This window comes from Acanthopagrus latus, chromosome 24 (genome assembly GCF_904848185.1).
Source record: "Acanthopagrus latus isolate v.2019 chromosome 24, fAcaLat1.1, whole genome shotgun sequence".
NCBI classification, from domain to species: Eukaryota; Metazoa; Chordata; class Actinopteri; order Spariformes; family Sparidae; genus Acanthopagrus; species Acanthopagrus latus.
Genome location: NC_051062.1, coordinates 6,719,026 through 6,734,842, shown reverse-complemented (window position 1 = coordinate 6,734,842; position 15,817 = coordinate 6,719,026). Strand labels below are relative to the sequence as shown.

General features: G+C 40.3%; 2 protein-coding genes across 7 annotated transcripts in view; one reads left to right on the top strand and one right to left on the bottom strand.

Annotated features, from left to right (window-relative positions):
• The window catches only part of LOC119015479 (metalloreductase STEAP3-like), a 154,378-nt gene that overhangs the window by 115,451 nt on the left and 23,110 nt on the right, over positions 1–15,817 (top strand). For 4 of the 5 annotated variants that reach the window (XM_037091508.1, XM_037091511.1, XM_037091507.1 and 1 more), the window contains one exon: positions 11,095–11,166. The exons of the other annotated variant lie outside the window; for it this stretch is intronic. The gene's annotated coding sequence lies outside the window, so the exon portion shown is untranslated. The remainder of the gene's footprint in view (positions 1–11,094; positions 11,167–15,817) is intronic. 5 annotated transcript variants of the gene reach the window in all.
• On the bottom strand, positions 1,772–6,066 carry LOC119015485 (homeobox protein engrailed-1-B-like). Of its 2 annotated transcripts, none has more exons than XM_037091522.1 (2): positions 5,138–6,066; positions 1,772–2,529 (listed from the first exon to the last, which is right to left on the bottom strand). In XM_037091522.1, exons 1-2 carry the CDS (start codon positions 5,688–5,690, stop codon positions 2,198–2,200), a joined length of 885 nt encoding a protein of 294 aa, XP_036947417.1. In that variant the 5' UTR covers positions 5,691–6,066; the 3' UTR covers positions 1,772–2,197. The 2 variants fall into 2 exon arrangements, with proteins under 2 accessions (XP_036947417.1, XP_036947418.1); XM_037091523.1 differs by having other exon boundaries at positions 1,772–2,517; positions 5,138–6,057.

Sequence of the window (15,817 nt, the reverse complement as noted above, 5' to 3'; positions counted from 1 at the left end):
TGCTGCAGAGGCGCGTGTGTCGAGATGGTCCGCGCGACACGCTGCCACGTCGAACGTCCTCAAAATCTCACTCATTTTTTCCGTAAAATTACAATAAATTCAACGTCAGGTCTCTCCTCCTACTTATTGAAGTATGTTAGGAAAATATACTGGATTGTGATATCACGACAAACACTTCGGCACACATTCGGCACGTTGGAAATAAATCCTGACCTCACGGGGTTGTTTTTTTGTGTGTGTTTGTTTTGGAAAGTTTAAACCTGGTTTTACGCGCAATGGGCCTGTTAGGAGGGATAATTTGGGTTTGGACATTCACGATGATTTCACCCACTAAATACTGCTAACAGTCAATGTTAAGAAGGAGCTGAGCGAGATGATGTCAGTGAACTTGAGGGTTAAAACTGTGAAAACTGTCAATGCATGTAGTGAGTGATTAAAACAAGCTGTCAAAAAAAAAAAAAAAAAAAAGAATGTGGAAGAAAAAATGTGGCAAATTAGTCAAAACTTTGTTTTGTTTTTCCTGACATAAACATGTTGATTATTTTTTTTCTTATAAGCTCATCGAAAGTTTGAATTTGAAGAAGTTTGAATCATAAGAAAAAAAACTCATCCTCCATCAGTTTGAGACTTGGGATATTCAATATAAATATGTATCTGCTTTACCACATCGCTCAGGATTACAGGGTTTCAAAGAGGCTGTTTTCACAGCCGTAAATTTAAGCTTATATTTGTCTCTTTAGTGCTTTTCCCACTCAAGAGTCCACTTTTGTTTTTTGTTTTTTTGTTTTTTTTTTTAAAAAAGGCCAAAAAACAACAACAACAAAAAATTCCTGCCCCTTTTTGAAATAATAAATAATGTGGCAAATGTTGCAATCAGCTTTTCACAAAATTCGGACAAATTTATGCGGACACCCTTCATTCTGTCTGCTCTCCCTGACCTTGACTCAAACACACACACGTCATGTCACAGAGTTCACAGCCCTGGCTCTCTCAAACCTGAACCTGAGGTCAAGTCAGGCCAGAAAAGGCCTAATGTATCCTGTGTCTGGGAGAAAGTGGGGTTTCTCCCCAAAGCAGAAAACTGAGAGGACGCTGCACTCTGACTTCTTCCACCGGTGTATTCATTTCATTAAAGCTTCTTGAAGTGAAAGTGTAGCAGAGATGTTAAAATCTCATAAATGCTCAGAATAGTTTAATAGGTGAAATGAGATCCATTGAGGAGAAACAAGCAGTGTCTGATTATACTGAAATATGAGCTGTGAAACAGGAACTGTGTGTGTGTGTGTGTGTGTGTGTGTGTGCGCACACTTTATATTTTTCTATTTAAGTCCCTGCCCCACCAAAAATTTAAAAAAAATATCAGAGGGGTACAGCCACATAGAGGGAATTGAAATGCCTGTCATTAATTTACGGCTTGCTCCTTTAAATTAGTTAATGTTAATTTTATGTCCCCATTTTTTAAATATATTTTAATATAATTATTTTAATGTTCATATGGGCATTTTATTAGGATGTTAAGAGGTCAAGTTAAAGCCATACTCGTTTTGTGGATTAAGTGATGACATAGCATAATAAATAATTTAACAACCTTTCTTCAAAATGTTGTTATAGATTTCTATTTTAAAAAATCTCTAAAAACTACATAATGTAATGTGTTTGAAGTCATTAAAACATATTAAGTGTACACTTCGTTAATTCCATGGTTCAGTGCTTTTTACTGCATAATCTGTGGCACCAAATGACAGAGGGAAATAAATGTAGTCCATCCATCTACCGTTCTCTTCCTTTATTTCAGACTACATGTGAACATATTAAAATCTTTGGCTTGTTTTGAGTCTGCGGACTGACGTGTTGGAGGGAAATGTGGCGCATCTATGGGGGACAAGAGGGAGGAGGGGAGGAGGGGGGACCACAAAAAACTAGCGAGCCTATTAGACATCCTAAAAACAATGAGAACGGCCTGGAAAAAGACCCGGATGAAGAGATGAGCCTGAAATTAAATATACTGTATACAACATGATAACTGTGTGGCTATATAAACTTTAATAACGATCGTTCATTTATATAATTATGTCCATATACTGTTACCATAAACAGACATCTGTGTTTTTAAATAGCGTTTCCTCCACTTCCTGTTCAGTTTTTGTTCATTAGCTCCAAAAAGAGTCCGGCGGCCCCCCTCAGCAGGAGGCTCAGCTCATTCGCTCTCCTCCTTGTCCTCCTGCACGGTGGTCGTGGAGTGGTTGTACAGTCCTTGAGCCATGAGCTGCAGGGCCAGGCCGTTCTTGTAGCCGGTGGCCTTTTTAATCTTGGCCCTCTTATTCTGGAACCAGATTTTAATCTGGGACTCGTTCAGGTTCAGTTCCTGGGCCAGAGACTGTCTCCGCTGCTCCGTTATGTACCGGTTGGCCTGGAACTCGTTTTTCAGTCTCTGCAGCTGCTCGGCCGTGAACGCTGTCCTGGGCCGCTTGTCCTCCTTGCTGTTCTTCTTCTTTTTCAGTTTCCGTGTCCTTGGGCCTGCAGTGGAGACAACAGTGGAAATAAAAGGGTTATTCTACGATGTTACATTAGCGGCACAGCTCCTGCTCCTATCGACTAAGCGTCTGGCTGATGAGCGATGATTGCGCCTTATTATCTGCTCAGTGTGATCACATGTAGGTCACCAGAGTCAGAGCCTCACCCACACTCCTCTGATGCTCCTCTCCAGAACACTTCAGCGTGCTTTCACTGCCATGTGCTTCACTCTGCACTATAATCTGTGCGCTCAAGTCTGACTCGCATCAGAGCCACAGTGGTCCCAACACCAGGATTTAATAACAGTCACCACTCAAAGCTTCACAGTGTAATCTTTACAATACAGCTAAACACCCCAGTACGATAATAACACGCTCAGAGAAACGGAAACGGATGAATAAACCGACAGTAATTGCATTCTTTCTGTTTGGGTTTTTTCCACTCCGCCACAGAATATAGGCCGCGGTTCAAGTCTCACTGAGGCTGCAAAGCCGCGAATTAACGCGTTATTCATTAATATTTCATTCATATTAACTGGCCTCTTCAGGTCACTCGTGTGCGCTCACGACTTCTCTTCCACCTAGATATTAACATTAACTTTTTAAAATGCAGGTTCTGTTGTGGGGAAGTGAATGAATGTGTGTATACATCCATTCTCACAGTCCCGCTGTGTGAATCCGTCCCATTAGATCCAGGCAGGCCCCTTTGTGTTAAATCTAACACAGGCCCGGGACTGACCGGTTACCTCGCTGACACGGCTCATCTGAAATAAGTTGCTTTTGACTGAGACGCCCAGAGTCCCGCTGCAGACCTCACACCTCCACACCAGTGCGCATTTCATATTTTTACATCTTATTTGCAAAAACTCACAATTTCCGTTCCACAATTGATAGAATTCATCCAGGGTCGTGATTACTTCGTCATATAAACATGGCTGTGTGAGGACACATCTGGATCAAGTAGCACAAAGGCACTGGTCCCACAGCTAAACGTAGGATATACATATATTGTAGTTAGGCTGACTGGTATTGTGCAGTCAGACACTGCTGACGTTCATGACTCTTCATTTTATATGATATTATTATATTAACAGCCTCCACACAATTAAAGGGAGACTGTGAAAGAAAAATAAACGTCATTTTGACACAATATAGGCCAAGACAGGCAAATAAACTAAAAAATAAAATACGTTAAAATAAATAGCAACGTTAGGGCCTTTGACCTTCATCTCTCATCATATTAATACTATCATTACCATAAAAAGTAAAACCATCAGGGATGTAGTGATTAACACAAAAAAGACTTATATTTAAAACAACCCATATTTATATTATTCTTCATAATTCAGTTTAAATATGTGGTTAGTCTCCTAAATATAACGTAAAATCACACTAACGAGGGAGTCTGGAGTTAGGCGCTCATTCTGTGCTCTGTAGGCCTGGTTAATATTAATTAAGCCTGTTATGATTATCATTTAAGAACACAAGCTTGTGCAATCCTTTAAAGCAATTCTGATTGTGTCACCAAACACCGAATGAATCGCACTAAAGTGAGTCAACAGACAGCAGGATTTGGGGTGAATAAAGCGAGAACTCCTCTGTTATTATCCCAAGTGTTTGTGCATCACTCTCATGTCCAGTGGATGGAGTTCTGACCAACTCCACCAGAGCATCACTTTTGTTTCGTCGTTTCTGAAAATCGAGGGAATATACTGAACACTGCTTTTGCAAATAAAATGACGCCTATAATAATTTATTGGGGTCGCAGAGGCGGGGGAATAATAACATCTCTGAAAAAATATTCTCGTTATATCTTTTATTTTTAAATGGCTGATGGGTGTGAGGATGTAATTTTGTGTTATATCCGCTTTAAAAGCCAAATCACTGTAATAACTACGTACTAGAATTACGGTACAATAACACTTGAATGGCTGATGGCTTCTTATTTTTGCAATCCTACTGCTTAGTAAAATATTAGCCCACCAAGCTGTTTTATTTGAGCCGTGCAATGTTTTTGCATCCTACTTTTTTTTTTTTTTTTTCATTTATAGCTCTGTGAACACATGCTGTAACCTATTTATCGATGGAGAAAGGTCACAACAAGTCTTTTGTTCTCACCCAACGGAAACAAACTTAGTTTGCACAAGAAACGGAGGCCGGATTGTACATTTAATAGGGAAACTTTTTCGCATAAATTGAGAAAATTGCACACTGATCTGCATTGAAAATGATGCCGATTTTTTAGAAAGGAAACACAAAGCCTATACTGTGCTTTTATATCTCAGTCTGACTGTAAATGTGCCTGTGTGAGAGAGGGAGGATTAATTTGAATTAATTATAGGTCTCCTTTCGTTTTGTGACCTCACCCTGTGCACTCGGTTTTATTTTGGAAATTCAAACTCTCTCTTTTTTTAAATAAAAATCTGGTTTTGATTGGCCGCAGGATAATTAAATTTTATTATTCCAACATAAAGTCCCTCTCACACCGATAAATTCGGGGCTAAAGGAGATTATTTTTAAGACGTGCGATACTGTGGAGGAAGACACAGACAATTCAACTCAACAAAGTTCCCCAGCACTCAAACACCCCAGGCGGCTCAATACGGGGACTACTAGCGCCTTACCAGATGACGGCCGGTCCGAGTACCGTGTACAGTAAACCCAAGCGGGCCACAACATCGGCTGGCTTTCTTTCGTGATGGGCGGAGAGCCTCCATTGCTGCCACTCATAACCATAATTGACGAGGGGCTGTCTGCGTATCTGCCAGTCCCGTTGCTCGCCGCTTCGCCCTGTTTCGACGAGTTCTGCTTGGACGAAGGCGACGAGGACGTGGACGACGAGGACGACGAGGAGGAAGAGGAGGAGGGCGACGACGAGGTGCTGTCGCTGCTGCAGTTGGAGTCCAGGCAGAGGCTGCCGGCGTGCGGCGGCCTCGCTCCCAGCGGGTTCACGTTCTCCCTGCCCAGCGTCTGGCTCCGGTCGCGGTAGCTCGGTTCCTTCCTGCAGCCGAAGTCCGGCCGGAGGATGTTGTCTATGAAAAAGTTCGTGGTTCTGTGGGCCTGCTGCGCGACCTGGTGGGGCAAAATCATGGGAGGGGATGGGAGGTTCGGCGACAGGGACATGCTCTCCTCCTCGGTCGAGTCCCGGCCGCTGTTGGGCTCCTTTTGCTCTTCCATAGCTGGGAAATGTCGGCCCTCTCCGCGCCCAAACTCCACTTGTTGCTCGCTCTCCCGCCCCCCTTCGGTATCCAATTTAGACGGACGGCATGTAAAAACAAGCTTTTCGCTGGAGTAAGAACGAATAAATTACCTGTGTTTATTTTAAATAGCACCTACAGCGGCGACATGTCGTCACCTAAAAGCCTTCCGAGACCTGGCATAGCGACCAGCTCCACGTTAGAACCAGTGTCCCTGCCTCTCCCCGGTGCAGCATAATATCTGTGTATCCGCTCCTCCTAAACTCTCCTAAAAGCCGTTATCTCCCCCCGTCTGTTTTCTCTTTCTCTCTTACACCCAGCCGGAAGCACGTGTGCGCGTACACACGTGCGGCGGACCAATCAGAGGCGGGGATCGTCCCTGTCACAATTGACGACGTCCAATTAGCGAGCGGGGATGCTCCGCGAGCGAGCGCGCGCGCGCACTGGCAGCTCCCACCGCGCGTAGTTCGATCGAAATGTGTTTTTTTTTCTGGCGCGGCGCACGTGCGCACACATGTACACAGCAAAACAAAAACAACAGCGGGACGACCGCCATTGAGTAGGTTCGGCAGAGATTGTTCATTTGATTTCATACACCTTTTTAAAGCCCATGTGAGACTTTATGAAACGTGTTTAACTTAGATGCTGAATGGAGCTTAATTTATTTAGCATCTTGCTAATTAAAATTAGCCTTCTTAATGCATAAATGTGATGTTATTTTAGCCTAACTCACAGCCCGCAGGCTCGTTCACAGGCGGCAGGTGTTTTCCTCTTCTGTCGTTCACAGGCGTTGACTTATATCCTTTTATATATTTTTGACTGCCAACACAAAAAGTCAGTTAAGATAATTAGCCTAAATACGTCTAAAATTAAGGTCGTATGTGAGGGAGGCGTTACTATTTTTAAGAGAGAACAACCGGAAATGGTTCAAACTAATAATTTCTGGAGCCAGAACGTCTCCGTTTGCTCATTTGCATCGTTATTTACGTTTTCCTGGCGTTTGTTGTAACTCTCATTTTGTTGTCTTTCTGCAACTCAGTCAAGCCACCTTAATGGTTAATGGTGAATAATAGATTCAGTGTAAAATTACGTTTTTTTGTTTTGTTTTTTGCTGCACAATGAGAACTAGAAAAGAAAAAACGTGCCTCCATCCACATGGTGCTTTTGTAAAAAAAATTAAAAAAAAAAAAAAATCTCTAGAATGAGAATAAAAAATGGCCATCATCGGGCTCTAATTGGCGATATGAAATAATAATAAAATTAGTGATCATAATAGCAACAGCGTGAGAGTTTGTGGGACGTGTTGATGTTGAACACGGTGAAATCTTTATCCCACAGGCCGGAGTGGGGAAGCCATGGCTACTTAATTAAATTCCAATTAGGACAGTATCAATATGCTGTTTAGCCGCAGCGCCATTGTGGGTAAATGAGCACTCAGTCTGCTCCTTATCTGGCGCCCTGCAAAGAGAGGCTCCTTGAGAGAGAGAGGGGGGGCTGCAAAAGATAATTTATAGCTTTTAATTAGTCTTCATTCTGCCTGATCAGCTCGGCGTTCATCATGGAGGGAAGCGGGGGCCTGAATAAAAAAAAGAAAAAAAGAAAAAAGAAAAAAAACGAGTCAAAAGCGCTGTCACCGGTCCCTGGCAGGGCCCTTAATCACAGTGAGGCAGGGGCCCGCGCTACAAGCCGCGTAATTTTCCAAGGTGCTGATAAAGCTTGTTGAATAATAGCGGGGGCCCTCGGAGACACCATTTACAGAAATGGCTTTATTGACGGCTTAACGTTGGTAATTCATTTTACCTTTCACGTGGTTGGGAGCCGGATTTGTCGCCGTAATAGGATGATGAATGCACTGACGGATCGCAGCCCCGGTTTTTATTGAGTAGCCTATATACAGGAGGCGCTTCAGAGGCGGGGGTGTGTGGACCACAGCAAATAAAATCATGTCTCTACAGCTTTTGGGCTGCTCACTTACTTGATTATCTCCTTCCGGTGTGTGGAGGATTGGATGGAACAACCCCGCCGCCAAACGAAGGGAAACTATCTTCGCAAACAGCCGCACTATATTCCGCCATTGCGTTTGATTTATCAGCTCGGCTCCACCTCAGAGCTGCTTGCTTGTGCTTTTTTTTTTTTTTTTTTTTTTTTTTTGCCTCCATTCTGGTCATAATTAGAGGTCAAAGAACAGCCTGATTTGTATCTGAAATGTTCACTTGTAACACAGTTCATCCAATTATTTTATATTAATCGAATTGCCTACTACTCTAGGTGCCCCAAGAGTGTTTTTATTACTTATAATAATTTAGTTTAAAGGAGCACTGTGTAGTTTTGGACATAAAAATTCAAATTCAGAATTGTAACATTTTCAATATTAATGAGGTAATAATATAAACTCAGAAATATTTATTTCCCCCCATAACTGAGTAAACAAGCTGCTCTAAGGGGAAAATAAGCTAGAAGCTAGAAAGGTGGCAGGGTCTGCCAAACATAAACAAAGTAAAACAGGATCAACATGCGTTTATTTTGTTTTTTTAGGCATAGAAAGCATCTCTCTGATTATAATTTCTTCCCGTAGTAACATAATGCATCTTTAAAGTTAGTTTTTTTCTTTTGTTTTAAGAAAAATAACATATAGTTTGATATAAAAAATAAAACAGATGAAGCTGATACAAAAGCCAGCACAAGTGGTAGAAATGCAAATGTGTTATAGTGACATATTGAGTTCTGTTCCTGTGAAAAAATGAGTCCACCTCTCAGTAAAATCAAAAAATTCAACCAGTCTAAAAAATTACCAAAGAATAGCGTTTAGTTTATGAATCAGATTTGCCAACAATTTAATTTGTGTTTACCACAGATAGTCTAACTTCACAATGTCACAGCCTTGTTAAATATGTTGAAACTGAAACAACGACTTCATCATTACAGTGTAATAGAAACATTAAATCTCATCTTTGGCTTTCAAATATTGGATTATATTTTCTTCCCACACCCAAATCGTTGCATTCACGATCATCTTAGAATTGGAATTAAGCCTTGCACCTTTTTTACGGCCACAAAAAATGACTTACATTTCCACTGATGTCCTCTTCAAGAATGCTCATCTGTGTAAATGTTTTTTGTTTTTTCTTCTGACAAATGTGTATTGATTGTTATTTACAAAGAAAAATCTCCTCTTCACATTCTCAGACAGATTGAAAAAAGTTTCAGGGTTCAGATGACATTTAAAAAAAAACAAAAGGTGTAATACTCAGCAGAGTTGGATGGAGTCTGTGTTGACGTGCTGCAGCTGCATGCTGGTGCTGTCACCTGGTGGAGGGAGATGGAAAATAGTGGCACAGTCACTCATGTTCATTCAGTTCAGATAGCAAAACATGAGCAGTCTCATCAGATCACACATCAGTTTTTGTTGGCTGAACAGTCATTTGGTGTGACAGCAAACAGTGTCTGAGGAGGCAGATTTTAATATGTAAGAAGTCAGTTTACCAAGTGGAGGCTTGATTTTCATCTATCCCCAGTATAAACAGCAAGAACCTTCTTAAATTAGACAAAACTTAAATGAAGTCTGGTGCTGAAGGTCGATAAAGTATATCTGTTTAAAGCTGTTGAAATGAAACACTGTGTGCACCTCTGGGTTTAGGTCTCCACATCTGGAGACCCGGGGAGCCAAAAGCAAGTGTAGGGCTTTGGCGACATCTAGTGACATAGATGTGTAAATGCCACATTTTGTAAATGCATATTTACTTTGGGCATGGTTTGAAGTCTATATGACAAACACAAAACACCATCTTGTATAAAGAGAGATACTTTAAATAGGAAAAAAACAGATAGTGGGTAACTGCTTGTACCAAAAACGATAACAAATGATATTCAATACAAAATTTTATTAAATAAGATACAGACAGCCAAAGAACAGTTTTAAGGTGCCCTGCAAATTCAACAATTAATCAGGCAAAGTCACAAGTTAACAGCAGGTTTTGATCAAGATTTAAAGTTAAAGATGCAATGTTTAACATTTGTATTTCAAACCATTCAAAAAATGTGCTGAAATTATCAACAGAATGCGAAGAAATCTGAGTTTTTGTGTCACATCAAGGATGTCCACTGTATGTATTGGGGTTATAGACATATCTACTCAAGTTAGCATGCTACCCAGCTAGCCCCAGCCTGTGCTTTATCATTAAACCACCCAGCTGCTCACTGTATTTGGTTCTTCAACATACATATGTTAATGTTTATTTAGTGACAGTGACACTAATGTCTTAAAAACAATGTAAACAGTATTTTTGTATAACGCCACTTGATAAGTTCCTTTATTGTTTATTCTAAAAAACAAAAGTCAGTGTTGGTGAAAAATGACCATTTCCAACTGCATACTCGTGTAACACTTTTCCAAGTACTTCAACAAACGATGCCTTGCTGTACTCTGCTTGTACACTAGATGTCAGTGTAAAGCAGCTGGAAAACACTGAAGCAACTTGATGAACATTCAGACTGTAACTGAGAGACAGAAGCAGTTTAAGGGGGCACCATAAAAATAATCATTTAGAGGAATGAAGAAGGATGAATGGGCATTCTCAAAAGTATATCTCTTCCTCTTTAAAATCCAAAGCGAACAACAAGGTTGTTTTTCATTTAAAGCAGCCTTTCACTAACAAAACCACGCCATAGTTTAGATTAAGGTTGTTTATTTAAATTGGTAAAAGATTGGGGAATTATAGGAAAAGTACATATCTCACCTTGTGTAAGATATCTAAACTGCAGAAGTGAGGCAGTGAAACCAGCCATAAACTGCAGCTTAAAGGGGCATTACGTTGTTCTCAAGAAAAATTCAAACCCTGAAATTTGATATTTATATTATTAAGGAGGTAATAATACAAACTCAGTAATAATATTGTTTTCTATAGGTGAATAATCAAGCTGTTCTCAGAGAAAAATAAGGTCCCAGAACACTGTTTGAAGTTAAAAAGGTGGCAGAGTCCACCATATATAAACGAGAAGGTCAGTTTGTTTATTCGCTCTTTGTCTTCTGATTAAAATTGTGCTCCTTCAAGACTGAAACATGAGATGAATGTTGTCCAATTTTTCCCATTGTTTGACACTTCACAACTCTCCACAGGTGTGAGATTTAAGCAGACTTGTGCTGACGTGAGACACATGTGTCACCAACTAGGATGAATTTTCAATTTTTGCACTCTCAACCTGACCACTTACCACCATAAACGCCCTGTCAAATACTGAAATGCCAGCGATGCACAGAGACATGTTTGCATACTAAGCGGTGATTATCATTCACTGACTTTCTGTACTCTCCTCCCTACCTCCCTTCCTTCTTTCCTTCCGTCTGTCTGTCTGTCTGTCTGTCTGTCTGTCTCTGTCTCTCCAAGGTCCAGGCTCTCTGCAGTAATAATACATGAAGGGCTCCTCTCCCTCATCCATTAATCAGGAGGGAGGCTGAGGTAAAGGAGGGCTGATCTTTGGCCTTCTCACACATACACACCCACTCACCTATCATCAATAATTGACGGGATATTAATGCAGATAAATAATTAAGCTTTGGGGGATCTTTTTAGAGTCCTAATGAGAAGGGGCCGACAGATTGCTCTTCGGTCCTATTACGCCTCGCTGAGAAGTTTGTGAAAGCTTAAGGTGATGATAAATGGGCCCCGTTTAGTAATTGGCAAATTAAATCGATGCAGACACTTTGCTGGGCTTGTGTTAACAGAATTACCCGTCGTGCTCCGCGCCGCTGCTGTGAGGAAGAAATGTAGATGTGTCTAGTGTCTTGTGCCACCATTAGGTTGACATTTTTTTTCTTCTCTTTTTCAAATAACTTAAAAAAAACATTTGAATAGATAGCCATTAAAAATGGTACAGTAAAAATGTTTTGTTTAAAACATTTATAAAAAATGACTGAAATTATCATCAGTATTTAAAAAAAACAGTTGTGCGATGTATTGTGTTGACGTTAACGTGCTCCAGCCTCTCCTGTCTCACAATACTATGTTGTACCTCAAGTGTTGACAGTCTGATCATATAATTCAGGTCTCTGGAGGTGGCTGATGACTGCCCAACCTCCTTCTCCCTCCTCTCCTGCTCCACACCTCTCCCTGTCCCCAGCTGAACCCACCCCATCTTCATTGTCCCCACAGTTAGAGTTCTGATCAGAGCCTCAGTAAATCAGATCACTACAGTATTCACAGTTGTCAAACCAACTCTCGTCTGTCTGGAAGCCTGTGTTTCGATCTGTCCCGGTCTGGGCCGTGTCCACTGGGAGGCTTCTGAGCCCGCTGCTTGCCCAGCTTCAGTGCCCTATTCTGGTGCTGCTCCCTGACAGCATTCCTCACTTGGGAGCATGTTAGCACACCCAAGTTATTATATAGCTTCTGTTCTCACGAACCATCTTAACAGAGGACAAAGCCCACTGTTTTCTGGAATTCCCTGACATTTCCAATGCCCTGAGCCTGACATTGTTGTTTTTATTTAAAAATATAGTATGTAAGATTTCAGATTTACATCCCTAAAAACATTTAGACTGAACTATCTGTCTGTAAATGGCTCTGGATCAGAGCAGAATCCAGTGTGGCTGCTGGTGTTTATTCCTCCAGAGGTCTGGATCTGCACTCAACTCTCGAGCCTTGAGCTGGCTGCAGATGGGATTGTTTTGTATTAAAGCAAAAAGCTATGGCCTTGTGTTATCTGATGTCATTAAACTTATCATGAGTATATCTTTGATACAGGATTTCACACCCTTTTCAGATCTGTGTCCAAATAAGTATAATGCAGGTTTTAATGGTCTATTTAATGGGAAACAGTAGCACCATTTGTAAGCATGACTGAAAGAGTTTCAGTGTGTGTGTGTGTGTGTGTGTGTGTGTGTGTGTGTGTGTGTGTGTGTGTTTGTGTGTGTCTCCTCATCAGCCATGCTGCTTAGAGCCACTCTAACCTTTCAGTCGACTCTCGGAGGATCGTCTCTCTCATCTGGCATCCTCGGCCTGTCACTGTCATCAGCCAGAGAAGAGATGAAAGATATAGTCCTCATTGGCCTTGTTACAATAAAAAGCCGCCTGCTCCGGTGACTTATTTCCTTAACCTTTACTCCCCTAGATTCAGAAATGACAGATTGCATGACACAGGATTACAAAAACCTCCTCGGGAGATATAGTGATAAATTAATGATGCCTCGATCATTATCAGATTTGAAAGCGGATGGATGACAGCCGTTTTACACCGTTTGAGTAATCTAAGGGAAATGATAATGAAGCTGTAGTAAATCTGAATGAATTGGCTGTTTCAAGTTAGGGACCCAATCCCCCACTTTTGGCTATTGCTTAGAAGTAAACAGGTGCAGCATGATGCTCGTATATCTATATATATATTTTAAAAAAGGTTATGGTAAATGGATTGCATCAATATAGCACTTCTTTATCTATATTTTGTCTTATTGACCACTCAAATAACTTCAAAACACAAGTCGGCATTCAGCTATTCACACAGAGGCGGGACCAATAAGCCTAACAGGTTACGTTACAGCTATGCTAATGGCTCTATGAGGCATCGCTGAGGCACATAAATCTGAGCTAAATGCTAAATTGGATGCTAACAAGCTCATGATGTCAATGCTGGCCTTTAGCCTAGATGTATAGCAATAATGTATAATATTTATTATGTTTACCATCTTAGTTTAACATATTGGCATGCTAACATTTGCTAATTATTAATGCCAAACACAAAGTGCAACTGAGGCTGATGAGAATATAATACATTTTCTACATATGTATTATTTATTATGATATAATTTAATATTATAATATTTAGAATAAGCCACCAGTATGATTACATATGAATTGGATGGAGGACCCATTTCAAAGGCTCTTAAACTCCTGTCTGTCATGACCAGCCAAGGGAGGAGGCAGGACATAAATAATGATGGTATAAATGTGTGGGAGAAAGAGGTGATGAGGAGAAGGCCGGGGCAAGAAGAGGTGGGTGATCATTGACAGGATAAGGGAGGCAGTGTGTGGGTGTATATGTGTGTGTGATTGATCTCTGCCTATTCTCTTTTAGCCTCTCATTATCACCCGGCCCCAAGAGCAAGACAGAGATGTGTTTCTGACAGTTTTGCCATTTTGCTGCCTGACTGTAAACCATTTGCGCGCAAGGATGTTAGCTCTCATATATCAAAGTATTACAAGATCAAGTGTCCTCAGAAAAATAAAAATATATTTGCCCAAGTCAAAATTAAAGATTGTAACTTGATGAAAGGATCATTTGAATTTTGGAAAATTGTTTCAATGTCGAGTGTTAGATGAGAAGATTGGTACCACTCTCATGTTATGAAGGTTGTGCTAGCAGAGATGATTAACTTTGCTTACCATGAAGACCAGTGGAAAACTGTGGAAGACATAGCAAAGCTAGTAGCAAAGTAGTATGAAGAGCAACAAAGTCTGCATAGAGAGGTGGTTTTGGGTAGATGGTTGGATCAATCAAAACAAGGAAATGTGTAAGGAAAAATCAAAAACATAGCTATTTTAACTTTTTGACATTGTTAAGTTGCATCATATACATCAACCTATACAGCTGTGAGAATGTATTGTAAACATTACAGGATATTATCAACGTACAGTTGATAGAACACTAACATAATACATTCTCATAGAGCTGTAATACAAATATTAATTTTGCATTCACACGCTCCTTGGATGGTCATGGACAGCAACTTACAGTTAAAAACTAAAAGCATGTTTCAAATCAGACGTGAGCAAAAGATTGATATGCAACATGTGAATTAATAAAAAGCTACCATTAGTCAAAGATTTATTCCATCTGCTATGTTTCTGCTTATATGAAGTCTTCACTGACTTTCCTGGTTGTTGTTGCGACTTGTAGAATAATACTGTCTTATTTTGGCACAGATGTTTAGAGAGGTTTAACAGGTGCAGCTAATGATTATTTTCATTATTATTATAATTAATCTGATCATATTCTTCATTAGTTTCTGTGAAAAATATCTTTCACAGTCTGTCACAGCTCAAGATGACTTATTCTAATGTAATCTATTGTTATATTTTCTATAGTTTATTATCATAGATAACAAATATAAGCAGCAAATAATCCAGCATGGATTTCTCTCCGCATAGGAAATAACTTGAACCATCTGTCGGTCATTAATACGGCTGCATTCCGTAGCTCTCACAATGATAAAACGATACAAAGGGCAGCTTTAACACTGTGTGTGGCACTGCAGATATTTGAGAGTGACAGCTCAGTGCATTTTAATGACTCTGAAGACAGTGATAGAATCTCTGCCACTGTCATACTGTACAATGAGCTGCTCACAAGGCCAGACAAATATACATGTGCATGTATTCACAATGTCACATGTATTCACAATGCTTTTGGCAAAAGTTGGGTTCATGAGCCGCATTTTCTTTGCAAATGCACCCACATTAAATTATTTGCCAAATGAGTTTAACCCTGAGTAGAATCCCTCCAAGGAGCGCCTTAATTAGTGTTTTCTCTTTATATTCCTTTCTTTTACTTCTGTGTAAAAAGATCTTTGTAATCCCCTCATGGTTTCCTCCTTCCCTCTCCCCTCCGATTCCCCCCTCTTTCCCTCGTTTTGCCGATTAAACCGCGAAAGATATGTAATTTTCAGAGTGCAGACTGACAGATGGAGTGAGTCAGTGTTTGGCTGAGTCATTATCCAGCATCTGAATCGTGATACTGAGAGGAAATTCCACTGGAGCAAAAGTTATATCAGTGTCTCGGCGTCAGTTTTGGTTTGGGTTGCTGTTTGTTTGTATTTGTTTAGGTTCGAGTTTAGGTTGTGTTGAGATCAGGAGACTGTGCAGGCTATAGCATATGATTCAAACTCATCACACTTCCTGTTTGTTGTTTATGTTGCTGCAGTTTACTAAAGTGCATATTTAATAATGCATTACATACACAAATATGTATCTATGTATGTATGTAATATTTGGGTAGTACATTGCAAAACATATCGTTAGCATTTCCACATACATTAAAAATATATTTGACCCTAAATGTATATAAAGCAAATAATTTTGAAACCATAAATAAATGATGTGTGGCTGCTGCTGAACAGTT